Source organism: Mirounga angustirostris, unplaced genomic scaffold (genome assembly GCF_029215605.1).
Source record: "Mirounga angustirostris isolate CCGP_5_RB_7025 unplaced genomic scaffold, mMirAng1.0.hap1 SCAF_2, whole genome shotgun sequence".
Classification (NCBI taxonomy): domain Eukaryota; kingdom Metazoa; phylum Chordata; class Mammalia; order Carnivora; family Phocidae; genus Mirounga; species Mirounga angustirostris.
Window position 1 is genome coordinate 31,996,921 of NW_026991710.1, and position 17,556 is coordinate 32,014,476.

Genomic DNA, 17,556 nt, shown 5'->3' on the forward strand with positions numbered 1-17,556 from the left:
ACAGAAACTTAAGTCCAGAACATCTGAATAACCAGAGCAAGGAAGGGCCAAACTCCGATGTCATCTACTTCAAAGGGAGTAGAACAATCTAGGGTGTGCCCCTTCCTACCCGCCCCAGGGGAAGCTAAGGATGTTGCCTGGTCCTGGGAGCTAGTGTAGCAATGCAAACACAACATGTAAAATCACAGCAAAGGAGGCCCAAAAAGCCAACACCTGCCTCTTAAAGCCACTTCCACAGACAGCAGTGACATGTAGCCCAATTAAGCAGAGAATTTCAAAGCCCTGCACTTTAAGTGAGTAGTAGCTGGAATGAGGAGGGAAAGGACAAGTCAGTGCTTGAAAGCTTGCCTTTAGGTTTATTATCAAGCTAGAATAGGAAGGGATTGCCATTTTTCAAATGTGTTCAGAAAGCCCTGGATCGGATAACTATTATGCCTTGCCTTGTCCTTGAAAATGCAAAAATAGAAAAGGAAGAAATTATCTCAAGGAAATAAGCCAGGGAAACTGAGACTAGGTGGAGGTGTGAGCCACAAATCATCAGTACAGATGCGTATAAACACTTACTGTATGTCAGTACTTGACAAGCACTATTAAGAGCAGCGAAGTCAACATGGTTCCAATCTCTCTCCGGAAGAGAGAAATAATAATAGAGCAAGAGAAAAGGAATATAACTGGTTAATCAGCATTTTTATTTCCTAAAAGAAGCAGTTTAAATGACCCTAATGCTTTTAACCTTAATTTTGGTCACTTCATTATGTTATTAGGGAACACCAGAACACAGAGTACTACAGTTAATAGATCATACATAAAAAAGAGAGGGACACTGGGTAGGTCAATGACTTGGGCTTGCCTGAATTAGCTTTAATTGATTCACTTAACATCTTTAAGCTTCCTGGGCTGTTTTGTAAATAAGTATGATAAAAGACAAGGTGCTACATAAATGTTCAAAAATGAAAGTACGTATGTGTATAAATCTATATGTATATACACACACATATATTGAATATGTGCATGCATATATATATTACATACATGTATATGTACATACATATATATATATTGAATATACTGTGACCACTTGACACATCTGAGTACTGAGCCTGCTGTCCAGCTAAGTCAGTCAGTTCCCTGGGCTCTCAAAGTATAAATTCTGAGCCATCTCAGGGCACATGCACTGTTTGCTCAATCTGTAAACACGTAATTATTGAACTTGCCTTCTAAAGTAACACCACACCCTGGATATGATGCAAAACCCAGCATTACAAGATAAGCTCTGTCTCAAGTTTCTGCTCGTTATAGTGCCTAAAGTATTTGCTCATAAGCTCAGGGACTGAAGCAGAAGTAAACAGTCAGGCCAGTATTATAGGGACACCTGCGTTACAAAACCGACTTTCTGATATTGTGAAAGCAATGAATGAAGTTCAGCAGGACTCCTTAAGAATGCCGATTCATCCCACATCACGTTGGTCAAACAGGACTTCGGCCTTATCGCCTCCCTCCCTCACCCGCCCAGGTCAGACTACTCTCCTCTGGTATCAGATCTCAGCTCCAGGTTGTGGGGCTCGGCTGCCACACCTCACCCCCTGGTCTGTCTTCTGTCCCCACCTCACTCAGCTGCATTAGCCCGGCTTGCCCTCTGTATGCCCGGCTCTCAGGTCTGGAACAAGCCTATGCACAGTACATTTAACATGCCTGGACTAATGATTCTTTTTATCGTTAAAACTTTACAACTCTGCACACTGCCTTTGTGAATCCTTCTCTAATTAGACAGAATGCAGTGCTCCGGACCAGAGGCTCTGGCACAACTTTGCGCTGTAGTTAGGTATGATTTTTGATATCCTCCTCTCCCTGCCGAGGTGTGACACAGCTGAGTGATTAATAGTGAGAACTTGGAAGTCAGATGACCAGGGTTGGAATTCTGACTCCTTCGCGCACTGACTATGCCTCAGTTTCTTAACCTGTGACAGGTAGGTAGATGGGGAACCAAAGAGCTTACAATAGTGCCCGGTATGCAGTAAATGCTCTTTAAGCACAATAAACGTGATAACGGGCCACAGCTCCTTTCTGCCTCGGTGTTCACGACACAACAGGAAGTGACGGGGCTGCCTCCGTGAACTGTCAAGGACGTGCCTGAAATGGTCACAGCTGCCTCGGTCCCCCTTGGAGGGATCTGGCCTCGTGTGACCGGCTGTTCACAATTTCAGGGGAAGGGAAAATCCACATTTTTGGATTTCAAATTATTGGGGGACATTTTTTTTTTAAGATTTTTATTTTTAAGTACTCTCTAACGCAACGTGGGGCTCAAATTCACAACTCTGACCGAGATCGAGAGTCGCGTCCTCCACTGACTGAGCCAGCCAGGTGCCCCTTATCGGGGTACACTTTAAAACTTAATGTTTGAGCCAAAGAAAGCCTGTCTGAATTGGAGGGAGAGATGAACCATGAGAGACTATGGACTCTGAGAAACAAACAGGGTTTTAGAGGGGAGGGGGGAGGGGGGATGGGTTAGCCCGGTGATGGGTATTAAGGAGGGCACGTACTGCATGGAGCACTGGGTGTTAAGCACAAACAATGAATCGTGGATCACCGCATCAAAAACCAATGATGTATTGTATGGTGACTAATATAACATAATAAAATAAAATAAAATAAATGTAAAAAAAAAGAAAAGGAAAGCCTGTCTGGAGGCAGATTTAGCCCTCAAGTCACCATTTTGTGACCCCTGACATTTATGAATCTATAATGGTGTGTGAGTGTATGTGTGTTCATGCCCTTCCATTTTTCTGTTTATTTTCTATACGTCTTCCTCAATTCAGTATCCTAGAGGCAATAGAAAGCATGCAGAAGGTATTCAGTTAAGTCCAGCTGATCAATGAAGGTTTGTTAATAACAAGACACCAGCAGAGTATTCCTGAAATAAAAGTATTTCATGTCACCCACATCTAGTGCCCTCTCTTAAAGTGCATCTTTGGGTCACAAACCAGGCCCTGGAAATACAAATATGAACCAGGTGTAGTCCCTGATCTTGAAGAACATACAGATTTGTGGGGGACACAGAAATGCAGACAACCAAAATGTTTACAAAACATCTAGACATGTGTTATATCATTTACATCACAAAAACCCAATGCAGTAGGTACAGCACATGATTCTAATGTATAGAAGAGAAATTGAGGCACGGAGAGGCTAAATGACTTATCTAAGATTACTCCACTAATAAGTGGAATTGTAACAAGAGCCCAGTTCTGCTGTCTACAAACCTGGGGCTCTTTCTGCCGCACTCTGATGTTCTAGCATAACACCCATGTTTTCCCACACTTGTAATGCTGGAGAAATCAGGCTCAGTAAGAAGGCTGATAGCCAGTGAGTTAGAAGGAGGCATTGATAGCATCTTGGAATGTGGGCTTTGAAAAGCACCTGTCAATGGTTGGTTAGGGAAATATTTTTCTTCTCATTAATTATAATTTCCCATCTACTGAAAAAGAATTTGAGGCCGTTTTCAACAAAGCACGATGCCATATATTTTTTAAAAAGATTAAAAGAACAAGGTAATGAAGGGAAATAGGTGAAATCACTGTTTTAAGGAAGTTGAGGGTAAAAATAGATAGCACAAGGGGGCACAAATCTTCGCTCTGAGCTTCCTGTAAGACAAGACAAATTGGGAGTGACAAGGTTTTTGTTGTTTATAAAAGAAGGCAGACTAATTTTAAGTTTAGTGTATATTATACCCACTTGTCTAATTTCCGAATCACATAGCAAAAATTGGTATTCTTATGGAAAAACTGATTTGAAAGTACAGCATTTTACCAAAAAAAAGGCGGATGTGTTATATTTATAAAATCTGTGGTTGATCAGAAAGTTTGGAAATTTATAACCTACAGACTAGCATGTGATTGACAATATTAATAGTCTGGCATGTTCTGTAAGGGGAAATGAAAGAAGTGGAATCCAGTTTAGAAGGATTATGTAGCAGAGGACTGGAACTGTAATTTGGGGAAGAGCGTCCGTAAAGGGTGGCCCTCTTCATCAACAGCACACATTTCAAGTTTCTAACTGGGCGAACTATAGCCAAGAGAATGCATCAAACACCAGATGCTATTCAAAGGCCACGAGGACATTCCATCACTTGTTCACTCATTTGGCAAATAGTTACTGAGTGCCCACGGAGCAGGCATTTATGCACATCCTTAGAGTTGGAGACAGAGCACCGAACAAATCGGGCAAAAATCAGTGCCTTCACCCTGCTCTCTGGAGGCAAGCAGTATGTTGCGCAAATTAAAGATGGAGGCCCACATTGTTCAGGAGGTGGCTGGAGTTCCCACAGCCACACGGTAATCCACATCAGTTGTCCTCAAAAGGCTGCTGCCCTGTGTTATCGAGAACCTTGAAACAAAACTATCTGGAGCGTAGGAGCAGCTAGGAAAGGGAGGAGCCTGACAAGAACAGGGCTGAGACCTGGGTCCCACTTTCTAAAGTTTACAATGGATGAGGGGTGGGCCTCCCTTCCTGCTGCAGAAATAGTCAACAAGCCCCTCCTTCAGTTTGATGAAATGGTCCTCTTCTAGAAAGAAGAAGAAAAGCTACAGCAGCCGTAGAAATTGTTAGACTAGGTACCAACAGAAGTAAATGAGGGTTTTTGAAACCCATAGAGGCATTTATTTAACCAATATTTATTAAATTCTCACTGCATATATAAAAAGCACTGTGCTAGGTACTGGGATTTGGGGGGGCGGGGACATGGTTCTAGTCTTCAGGTGTCTTACATTCTAGAAAGAGTCTGACATTGAACAGCTAATTAATTAATTAAAAGTAGAAAAACTACTAGGAAGAACTATTGGAAGCTGTTAACAGCGAGTAAGAACTAACCTCGTTAGTTCCAGAAACACTTTTACACAATCCCGCTCACCTTTCTCTCTCTGCCTCCCTCCCTCTCCCCTCTCCCTCCCATCCCCTCCCCCTCATCTCTCAGCCACCCACCCACCCACCCACCCACACACACACACACACACACAGGTACGCACACACAGGCATACATAGCTAGGATGTGATAAAGCATCTCTTGTCTTCCTCTCTCAAAGAGGCTTTCTTGGGGGCTGGAAATGCTGAGATGCTATTCCTTCTGGTTTTTAGGCCAACAGGCTGCAACCCTAGTAAATCCCACGGCCAACCTTCCTACTCTGAGCTAAGATGCAGCCAGATCTAGAGGAAAAATAAATACTTAAACCAATTACACCTTCAAACGTCCCTAGATCTTTGACTTTATGGTTGTGCTTGCCCTCACTGATAGCTAATTAGAATGTACAAGCCTAGAACACGAACTTGCCAGAGAGTATCGTGTTCAAAATGAGAACGACAACTTTCCATTGGATTGTGGGCTGATCCATAGCAGCTCAGTGTCAGATACGAAGCCAAGCTAAACTGCATAGAAACAGAAGATGTAAAAGCTAAATTTGAAAAAATAAAATTTAGAGTCAATATATACTGAACTTTGATGGGCTATCAAATTATATTAATCAATAATGTCAGATTGGGAAAAAAAGCATAAGAAAAACAGGTAAGAAACATTATTTTGGGCAAAATGTTAAGGCAGATTTTTAAACTTTTTACTTACATAAGTATAATGTGCAGTAGATAAAAATTAGAAAACACAAACAAGTATACAAAAGAAGGTAAAAATACAGCCATATAGGACTACATTAAAATGTACTTAACCAATTCTCTATTACTGGACATTTGTGCTTTTTCCCTAATCTTTAACACAAATGCTTTAATGAACACCATTATCTCAATATCTGTGCACACATCTCTCATTCTTTTCTCCTGATAAACTCTCAGAAGTGGAATTTCTTAGTTGGACAGCATTCAGATGTTTAAGATCAGAATTGAAGCAATAGCCAAACTCAAAGTCACTTTAAATTCTTTTTTTAAGATGCTTACAGCACTTTCAAACTTAGAAACCATCCAAAATTTGATAGTAAACAGTCTTTATTTCCATATCAAAGTCAATAATAATATTGCATATATACAATTTCAAGACTCTGACATTTCTTAAAACCTCACCAAATACTAACAGACAGCAGTACCATATGTTTATAGACACTTGTCAAACAGCCAGCCTGTTTTCCATTGTAATACAACAAATATGTTAACTGACTGTTGCATTTCTGTATTTAAAATACTGCACAGAAAACCAATCACACCGAACATATATAATATTTGTATACATATGCAATTGCATTACACATCACAGCAGAAGGATCCTGGACTGAAACAGTTTTTTCTTTGTTGACTATGGGCAAAGTGATAAACTCTCTGGGTCTTAGTTCTGAGGTGAAAGACACAAGAGCCAGGGTTTCCAGATTTTTTTATTTAATAGACCAATTAAACTAAAAAAAAAAACCCTACAAGCACATAATTCATAAATAACCTTAAAACAAGAGGGAGACATAATCTCTGAATAAGAAAACCTCATTTAAACCAAATGCATCTAAACTATTTTTTTTTTTTTAATCTGCTCTATTGCTCATATTTTTCTCATTTTGCCTTGGAGTATGAAGACTTGCACTAGTTCACAGACTTTTTTTTTTTTTTAGAGAGACAGAGAGAGCACAAATGAGAGGGGCAGGGAAAGGGGGAGAGAATCTCAACCAGACTCTGCGCTAAGCGCAGGGCACCTCGCGGGGCTGGATCTCAGGACTCTGGGGTCAGGACCTGAGCCAAAACCAAAAGTCAGAGGCTTAACCAACTGTGCCACCCAGGTGCCCGTAGTTCACAGACTCTTGACTGAAAACAACTCCTCTAGATAACTCTTAAGTCCTTTCCAGTTCTAAAGTGCTGTGGTTTTGTGGATCTAAATTTTAAGTTAAGCTCTATGGAAAGAAGTAATAGTGAGGAATTTTAAAATCTGGTCTCCCATATTTCTTTAAGGCTGCCAATGAGTGGATTCCAGAAAGGGGATGTGAGCATTGTACGATCCAACAGCCACTTGCTAAGGGCCCCCAATAGCCAGGCATTGGGATGGGCAAGGCTCATATAGAGACACAAAACACAGCTTCTGCCTTCAGTAGGTTCTCACCTAGAGGGAAACGAGATACGAAAACAAGGAGCAGTAGGGTAGTAATATAATACAGAGGGTACGCCTGGGGACATGGAGCATTTAGGAGCAACGCCCTGCCCAGACCTGAGTGCAGCTGGCTAGTGGGCTGGATCTTCTGGAGGAGGTGACATTTAAACTGAGTCTCAAAGAACAGAACAAATGTTAGGTAGCTGAGGATGTCTTAGAGGCAAGTGAGCAGCCTGGGTGCAGCTAACATGTAGCAATAATCACGGAGAATCCTCGGAATCCACGTCCTAGCACGTTCCGATGAGGGCAGAGTCTGTGAGTTGGAGGATTGCTGAAGACACGGGACGGGGAGGCAGATGGCCAAATTTAGGAGAACCTGCAGTGCTACACTCAGGAGTTGAGTTTTTTTTTAAGATTTTTTATTCACTTATTTGAGAGAGAGAATGCAAGCATGAGCAGGAAAGGGGCAGAGGGAGAGGAACAAGCTGACTCCCCCCTGAGCACAGAGCCCAACATGGGACTCCATCCCAGGACCCTGAGATCAAGACCTGAGCTAAAGTCAGACGCTTAACTGACTGAGCCACCCAGGCACCTTAAGGAGTTTAGACTTGATCCCCAACACATGGGACATCACTAAAATATTTTAATCGAAGGAGGACACTAGGGAACGTCTTAACTGCTTCTTCTCCCATCTCAAATTTTGAAGTTAGAGCTGTACAGTTGAAAAGAACCTCAAGGGGAAGAATTCTCATGCTACCTTTATTTTTTTTAAGAATGAAGATCAGGTACTATAGGCTTGTTAAAACAAATTCAAACAGTATAGAAGTGCACAAAACAAAAGAGGAAAATTTCAAGACTTCCCTCCCTCATCCTTTCAACCAAATCCTACTCCCTAGGGTTAATCACTATTTTGAGTTTCATGTGCATCCATGTATTTATTTTCTAAATATATACAAAAGCATTTATATGTAACAAAAATTTTTGTGAGCTCTCTAATAGAGAATGCATCGGGCTACATATATTGGTCTGCGATATGCCTTTCTCGCTTAATATATTGTCAGTACAGATCAAGCGCATTCTTTTGGACTGTATAGTATCCCACTGTATGGCCTGGTTATGTCCCAAAGGTATTTAACCATTTCCCTGCTGGTGATCTTTTAGGTAGTTCCCAATTTTCTAGTCATTGCTGCAGTGAACATCCTTGACTATGTGCATATGTATGTGTGTTTTCCTAAAGGATAATTTCTTAGGATGGAATTACTAGGTTGAAGGATCTAGGCATTTAAAATTTTGAAAGTTGTAGCCACATAAAAATTTAGGAGGTGATAATGGAGTACATCTTCCATGCTAGTATTATAAGTTTTATAATTTAATACACATACTTTTATTTTAGAAGTATTTTGCATTTGGAACTACTTAATATTTTTACTCAGATGGAAGTTCTTAATTATGGACTGAAAAAGTGGATAAATGTTCAGGAATAACAAAATAAGCCTTAATAGGCAAAAGCACAGAAAATGAGCAGTTCTTTGTAGAGTGGTGCATTATTAGCAAGAGTGCAGGATCTAGAGACAGACAATATAGGTCCAAATCCTAACAGCTATGAGACTGTGGACAGGTTTTTAAGTTTCTCTCTGCTTTAGTTTACTTATTTATAAAATGCCTACAATAATAGTACCTACCTCATAGGGTTCTTGTAAAGATTAAACAAGAGAAATCACATATAGCTCTGAACTTGCTTCCTGGGTTGTGGTAAATGTTCAGAAATGTCAGCTGTTAAAAGGATGAAAATCAAGACTATTGAAGCTAATGATACTAGCTTTTTACTTTTTACTTTCCATTGGCATACACCCCCACCTTCAAAGGTCTTCCTCTAGATTTTCTGACATTTCTGAAATAATCTCCCACCATGATGTATTGTTTCTTTTAGAGATTGCTGGACTCGATTTGCTAGTATTTTGCTAAGGATTTCTATGTCTATGTTCATGGGTCATATTGGTCTCATGTTGTTTCTTTTTTTCTCTCTTGTAGCTCACTCTCAGATTTTCATATTAAGGTGATGCTGGCCTCATGAAATGAGTTGGAAAGTATTCCATCCTCCCATTTTCTGAAAGAGTTTGTGAAATGTTGGTATGTTTCTTAAACATTTGATAGAATTCAAAGTGAAACCTTCTGGGCCTAAAGTTTTCTTTGTGGGAAATTTTTAAATTTACATATTTAATTTCTTTACAGGATACAGGGCTTATTGAGATTTTCTACTTCTTCAGTCATACTTGGCAAATTGTATCTTCTAAGGAATTTGCCCATTCATCTAAGTTGTTGCATTTATTGACAACAAAATACTCATAATATTCATTTATTAGCCTTGTAATGTTGGTAGCATCAGTGGTGTGTAACTGATATTGATCATTTTTGTCTTCTCTCTTTTTTCCTTAATGCATCTAGCTAGGGGTTTATACATTTTGTTGAAATTCTCCAACTAGCTTTTGGTTTCAATGATTTTCTCCATTATTTTTGTTTTATATGTCATTGATTTCTGCTTTTATCTTTGTTATTTTCTCCCTTCTATTTTTTTAGGTTTAATTTGTTCTTCTTTTCTTGCCTTTTTAAAAAAAATTTTTTTTAATTTAAATTCAATTAGCCAACATATATTCTTTTCTTGCTTTTTAGGATAGAATCTTAAATTACTGATTTTAGACCTTTCTTATTTTCTAATATTAACATTTAATGCTATACATTTCCTTTGAGACACTGTTTTAACTGCACCTCATAAATTTGGATATGTTTTCATTTTCATTCAGTTCAAAATATTTTTTAAGTTCCCTTATGATTTCTTCTCTGGCCCATGTGTTGTTTAGAAGTGTGCTATTGATTCCTAAATACTTGGAGTTTTCCCAAATAGCTGTTACTGATTTCTAATTTAATTTCACTATGGTCAGAGGACAAACCCTATGATTTCAATACTTTTAAATTTGTTAGAACTTGTTTTATGACTAACATATGGTCTCTCTTGATTAATGTTCCAGGTGAACTTTTAAAAAATGTGTAATTTTGCTGTTGTTGGGCAGAGTATTCTATGAATACCAATTAGGTACAGTTGATTCATGGTATCATTCAAGTCTTCAATATTCTTGCTGGTTTTGCCTTCTTTCTTTATTGATTATAAGTGAAAAGTGTTGAATACTCCAACTGTCACTGTGGATTTTTAAATTTCCTTTCAATTCAGGTTGGGTTTTTGTTGTTTGGGGTTTTTTTTAATTTCACATATACTTTTATCTAATCCTCACAAAGTACCCATGAAATATGTGTGATTATTTTTATTGTACAAGGGAGTAAACTTTCACTCACAGATTAAATGATTTTCCCAATGCCACACAACTGATTCACTTCAGAGAATTTAAGTGATTCCCAGAACCCTGACTCATTTCGTCAGGTTTTGCTTCATGTATTTTGAAGCTCTATTACATTTAGGATTGTCATATCTCCCCAATAAATTGAATATTTTATCATTATTCCTAGTATATTCCTTTTTATATTGCATGCTTTATCTGATACTAATATAGCCACTCCAGCTTTCTTATAATTTATGTTTGCATAGTATATCTTTTTCCCTCCTTTTAGTTTTAACCTATCCTGTCTATATATTTGAAGTGGTTTGTTCCTACACAGCATATAATAGAATCTTAATTTTTTATCTAGTCTGGCAATCTCTGACTTTTAATTGGAGTCTTTAGACCATTTACATGTAATATAATTATCAATATGGTTGAGTCTACCATTTACTATTAGTTTTCATTTTGTCTCATCTTTTCTTGTTACTTTTATCTTCTTTTCCTGCTTCTTTTAAGTTAATTGGTACTGCTTAATATTCCATTTTATCTCCACTGTTTGTGAGATATATTTTATTATTTTATTTTAGTGATTGCTCTACACTTTACAATATGCATCTTAACTCATAATTTACTTTCAAATAGTATTATGCCACTTCATGTATAACATAAAATCTTTAGCACTCTAGACTTCCTCTGCTCTCGTTCTGTCCTTCAAGCTATTGTCATACACATTGCTTTTACGCATTTGATAAATCTCAAAAATACATTGTTATTATTTTTGCTTTATATAGTTGATTAACTTTTAAAGAAATTTAAAAATGAGGAAACAAATCTTTTCTATTTGTCCACATATTTACCATTTCTGGTATTCCAAGTTTCCATCTGTGGACATTTTGCTTTTGCCTGAATAATTTTGTTTAACATGTCTTTTAGTATATATATGCTGGCAACAAAGTTCCTCAAGTTTTGTTTGTCTGATAATGTTTTTATTTCACCTTTGGTTTTTGTTTTTTTGCTTTTTTGTTTTTAAGATTTATTTATTTATTTGAGAGAGAGCATGTATGTGTGTGTATGAACAGGGGGAAGGGCCGAGGAAGAGAGAGAGAATCTCAAGCAGACTCCCTGCTGAGTGCAGAGCTGGACGTGAGGCTTGATCTCATGACCCTGAGGTCATGACCTGAGCTGAAACCAAGCTTCAGACACTCAACCAATGAGCCACACAGGCACCCTTATTTCACTTTTGTTTTTGAAGGCTATTTCCATCAGATATTGGATTCCAAGTTGACTTTTCTCTTTCAGCACTCTAAAGGTGTTATTTAATTGTCTTCTGGCTTGCTAAATTTCTGAGGTGAAGTTTGTAATCATTTTTATGTCTATTTCTCTGTACTTAATATGTGTTTTTCTCTGACTGCCTTTAAGATTTTTCTCTTCAACATTCGTTTTCAGATATTTGATTATTATGTAGCTTGGGTTTTTTCATGAGTTTTTAAGTTTCTCAGATTTATGAAGTATAGTTTTCAGTGAATTTTGAAGTGTTTTGGCCATTATTTCTTCAAATATTTTTCTGTCCTCTCTTTCTTCCTTTCCCAATTATGGTAGATCATTTGATATTATCTCACCAATCACTAAGCCTCCTTTCATCTATTTTTTTTAAAGATTTTATTTATTTATTTGAGAGAGAGAATGAGATAGAGAGAGAGAGCATGAGAAGGGGGAGGGTCAGAGGGAGAAGCAGACTCCCTGCTGAGCAGGGAGCCCGATGCAGGACTCGATCCTGGGACTCCAGGATCATGACCTGAGCCGAAGGCAGTGACTTAACCAACTGAGCCACCCAGGTGCCCTCATCTATTTTTTTTTCAGTCTTTTTTCTCTCTGTGGTTCATCTTGGATCAATTTAATTGCTATGTTTATACATTGACTAATCTTTTCTTCTGCAGTGCCTAATCTGATGTTAATCTTATCCACTAAAATCTTCAGTCCAGATAATTGCATTTTTTTTAATCTCTAGAAGTCACAGTTGGTTTTTTATATTCTTCATTTTTCCTCTGATTTTTTTTTTTTGTTTTCCTTTAAATACTTATACATAATAATAAAATCTGTCTTAACATCATGTGTGCTAATTCCATTATTTTATCATTTCTAGGTCTGTTTCTCTTTTTTTTTTCAAGGTTTAAATAGACTTTATTGTTACAAGGAGGGCCTTACCGAGTAGGGCCTTATAAACCAATATATGTGGTCCCAGGATGTCACCATGGAGAAATGGAGAGGTCATGACTGCAGAAGAGGTCATTGTAATTGAAGGACATGATCCCGGGAAGACCGGCCAGGGATGCAGCAGACATGATCAGGAGAGGCCAGGGGTGGTCAGGTCACAGGGTGAGGGACAGGACAGCCCCCTTCACTCCCGCTTCTTGCAGCTCTCCAGATGCGACAGGACCCAGCCCGATGGCAGGAGGAAACACAGGAAGCAGGAGGTGAGCCCAATGGCAACATCCATGGTCCCAAGCTCCTCCCACGGAGGCTTGGAATGGATCCGGGCACACTGCACTGGGAGCCTCCGGGTGAGACCTGTCAGGCCCCTCAGCAGCTGCGCCGTCGACAAAGACATGACCGCACGGAATGACGACAGTTGCCAGCTACTGCCCAAGGTCGGGAAGTCAAAATGGCCTCTAGGTCTGTTTCTCTTAACTGATTCTTCTTCTTCTTGTATTTTTTTCTTGCTTTTAAGCATGTCCAGTGATTTTTTATTTGATGCTGACATTGTTATTGTTACATTATTAAGTGTCTGTATTGTGTTGTCTTCCTTTAAAGAGCATTGGGCTTTGTTTTGGCAGGCAGTGACGTTAATTGTTCCATCACTTTGATTCCTTTGACACCTGTCTTTAAGCTTTACTGGAGAGAGATGAGAGCTGTGCTCTCCATTATGGTAGTCACTAGCTGTATGTGGCTATTAAAATGTGACTAATCTGAATTAAGATGTGCTATAGGTATAAACTAGACTGCAGATTTTGAAGACTTAGTATGAGAAAAAGAACACAAACTTCCTCATTAATAATTTTTATATTGATTACATGTCAAATTGATAATAGTTTGGATGTATAGGGTTAAGTAAAATATATTATTAATTTTATCTACTTTTTTTTCCTTTGTACAGTGGTTACCAGACATTTAAAATTACATATGTGGCTTGCATTATATTTCTGTTGGACAGTGCTGTTCTACAGCAGAGGTCAGCAAACTACAGCTCACAGGTTGGCCACTTGTTTTTTGTTAATAACGTTAATGAAGTTTGTTAACACAGCCACACCCATTCACTTATGTATTTTCTATGGCTGCTTTCACACTACAATGGCAGATCTGAGTAGTTGTGATGAAGACCATATGACCCACAACCCAAAAATGATTGTGATCTGTAAATTTAAGAAAAGTTTCCAACCCCTGGTCTAGAATATTTCATTCGAAGGATAGTTCAGACCTATTACTAACATATGATTACTTGAGGGTATCCACTGAATGTTCCAAGGATGAACAAGGACTCTCCACTTGGGCTAACCAAACTTTCTCCCAGTTGATGTGTGCCCTGAGATTTATTCAGCTTACAACTCACCAGTCTTTTCTGTCCAATCTTGTGGAGTGTCATTCTATACACTTGTGTCCTGGTACTCAGCAAAGACTCAAAAGATTCCTATACATATTTCTGGAGCAATTTTTCTGCATAGCCCCCTCCTTCCCAGAACTCTGCCCCACTACCTCTAGCCATCTCAGCCTCCTCAAACTCTGGCCTCCATCTTATCAACTCAGCAAAGCTACCAGAATCTGTTTGGGTCCCCGTTCCCGAGTCAACAGTCTAGAAATTGCTTCCAGGCAGAAAGCCACGGAGTTACTGAGTTCACTTGTTTGTTTCTCTTCTTTCAGTAATCATAATCCTATGCAGACTATTGTCCAATGTCTGAAAGCCATCGTTTCATATTTTATCCGGCTTTTTAATTATTTATGGTGGGCATTTAAGTCTGGTCCTTGTTACTCCATCATGCCTACAAAGAGAAATCCCCTCGACTTACTTTTTGATAGGTGGAACTTTCTAGATAGTGCACTCTGAGTCTTCAGACTTTCCAGAGGACGTTTGTTGGATTTGACTGACTTGTGTGGAGATAGAGAAGTAAGTAAGTGTATGTTTGCCCAAATAGTTGATGATACACTATATTATTGCTGACTTGGGTTTTTTTATGTCCAGGTTATGACAGAAAGGACAGAAATGACTTTATAGGAGAAAGTGAAAGCAGGCTAATCTTGTTCCTGGGCATTTCTGAATTCATTTGTGCTTTTATATCAGAGGTACATCAAACATATTAGCAGGCCTATAAAGGATGTGCCTTGCCTCTTTTAAAAGCATATGAAAAGTTTAAGAAGTGATTACTATTAGCACCAGATGCTATATTAACTTACACAGATAGATCTGTCCATCTCCAGGAGTTTATAGTTAAAAGAAAGAAATGATCCCAAATATAAACAGGTGATAGATACAAGTAGGTAGAGTGAGAAAGAAAGAGATTCCAAAAATGTTTTTTATATTAGTGGTATTTCTGTGTTAAGGGATGGAAATACCAAGTAGTTGACAAAACAAACAAACAAAACTTCATTAATTTTCTTGCACCTGATTATAAACATTTCAGAAAAATGTGAGGAAAGAATGCATTTGTTGAAAACAGGATGAGAAATGATAGTTTAGCCCAAGGAGAGGGAAGTGACTGGTCTCGGAAAGGCATAAGACTGAATATGTGAGTCAAAAATAAATTCAAGAATCAGAAGGTTAGGGGCACCTGGGTGGTTCAGTCAGTTAAGCATCGGACTCTTGATTTAGGCTCAGGTCATGATCTCAGGGTTATGAGATCAAGCCCCTAGTCGGGCTAGCACTCAGCAGGGAGTCTGCTTGAGATTCTGTCTCCCTCTCTCTCTGCCCCTCCCCCACTCAAATAAATAAATAAAGCTTTAAAAAAAGAATCAGAAGGTTAAAGCAGTCAAGGGAGTGAAGATGAAAAAGAAAAGGATTCAGGACACAATAGTGCCAGGCTCGTAGCTGATGCTCGATGATGAATGGATAGGTAAATGAACCAATGGATGGATAGATATAATAGAAAAGAATAAATGTGATGGCTGAGGGTAGGAATTTGATCTCGCCGTGGAGAAAGAAGGAATCTAATGAAGATAGAGGGAATTGTAGTGATGGGTTTTGTAGGATGGCAATTTGTAACTACTTCAAGGGCAAATGAGTTTTCTCCCAGCTAACTGATGCTCAAAACCTCAGATCAAAGTCACTTCCTTAACGAGGTCTTCTCTGATCACTAATCTAAATTAACTCACCTGTTGTTTCTTCTCATGGCACCCTATGCTTTCGCTTCATAATACCGATCGTTTATAAACAAGTGTTTTGTGGTGTTTGTTTAACATCTGTTCTTCCACTAGACTGCAGGCTCCATAAGGGAGAGAACCATGTTCTGCTTTTGTTGCGAACCACTGTGTCCTCCAGACCCAGCATGAAACCTGGCACGTAGTAAGCTCTCAATATTTATTGATTTATTTATTGATTAAATGCACAAATAAGTGCATGAATCCATGAGTCAATGAGATTCGACCATGTGGACATGCAGAACTGTGAGGTCTATACAGCCTTGGGAGGGCTGAAGCCTCGTTCATCCAAGGAGTGAATGTAGTGCAATATAAAATGCCCCGGAATGGGAGTCAGAAAGTCTGAATTTTAACCTCTGCCTCTGCTATTTACTCACTGTGTTAACTAGGGCTAGATAATTTACCCAAACTTGTGTTTTCTGATCTCTTAAATGAGGATAATATACCACACATGGTTGTTATGAAGACGAAGAAAATTTCAGAACTTTTCAAAGGCTGTCTTCCGAGACGCCCCCCAGCCCAACCCCAGCCCTCGGAAGGAGAAGGGGAGGTTCCCATCTCTACAGAACTAAAGGCACAACTCAAAACAAAAGCAACTCCTTTGAAATGAGTTTCATCTTGAAAGTTCATGAAAATGTTGCATTTCACACTATAATATATACCTAATATGGTTTCAATATTTAAATTACATTTTGGGCGCCTGGGTGGCTCAGTTGGTTAAGCGACTGCCTTCGGCTCAGGTCATGATCCTGGAGTCTCTGGATCGAGTCCCGCATCGGGCTCCCTGCTCGGCGGGGAGCCTGCTTCTCCCTCTCCCGCTCCCCCCTTTGTGCTCTTTCTCTCTCTCACTCTCTCTCTCAAATAAATAAATAAAATCTTTAAAAAAAAAAAAAATTACATTTTAAGTTATCCACTGGTTACCTTAAGTAAAAAAAAAAAAAAGTTAAGTACTTTTTTTCCCCATAAAATAATTGAGTAAAATTGATGTTCATAAAAAACGCATATTATCCTTTGGTTTTCCATATTTATGAAATACATGGATTTCTGTGAAATTGCCTGCCATGTGACAGTAGGTTCTCCATAAATGTTTGCTGAATCTGAATCTGTCCACCAGAGGAGCATCATAATTAAAACAGGCAGAACAGGTACTATGAGGATTCCTTCCATAGGAGTAGTGCCGTGGCAAGCTTCCTAGTCTGGAGATGAATCAAGAGGTACAGGTCAGAAGTGACCTGGAACTTTATTTAAATCTAGCTAATCCAAAGGAAGTGATTATTGCTATAAAAAAATGTAGGATTTATTTAATAGATAGTTGTATATATACTATAAATAACTATGGTTATTTGTAATAATGTGTTATTATATATAATAGTGTTCACTCATAAAATAATATATTGGATTATTTATAGAGGAAAAAATATACTTATCAAATATTACTTTTATCTTTTTTTTCTTAGAACCTAATATAAAAAAAAAAAGACTTCCCTCTCTACATTAACATTAGAAATTGCTTCTGAATCTGAATCAGCCACGAATATATACCCTACACATTCAGCCATGGCTCAATTTTCATTTCCAAAGCTTTGACCACTGAAAACATTAAGCACAGGGCCTCTAAAGCAAACACCCCTATGACCTATGAGGGTGGTCCGCCCTCAGTTTCCTCAATGTAAAGTTTGGGTAACAATACTTACCTCCAGGGCTGGTTACAGCATTAAATGCAATGACGCACATGAGCATGCCTGGTACAGTGCC

The 17,556-nt window shown here is 38.6% G+C and overlaps 1 protein-coding gene across 1 annotated transcript; it reads right to left on the reverse strand.

The window, feature by feature from the left end:
* Positions 1-11,828: 11,828 nt before the first annotated feature.
* On the reverse strand, positions 11,829-14,550 carry LOC123847647 (cytochrome c oxidase subunit 8A, mitochondrial-like). The gene has a single exon (XM_064582334.1). The coding sequence runs from the start codon at positions 13,154-13,156 to the stop codon at positions 12,794-12,796; it is 363 nt and encodes a 120-aa protein (XP_064438404.1). The 5' UTR covers positions 13,157-14,550; the 3' UTR covers positions 11,829-12,793.
* Between the last annotated feature and the right edge of the window lie 3,006 nt (positions 14,551-17,556).

Excerpts from the sequence above, each read along its gene's own strand:
- LOC123847647 (XM_064582334.1), bottom strand. The coding sequence starts at position 13,156 with ATGTCAGCATCAAATAAAAAATCACTGGACATGCTTAAAAGCAAGAAA.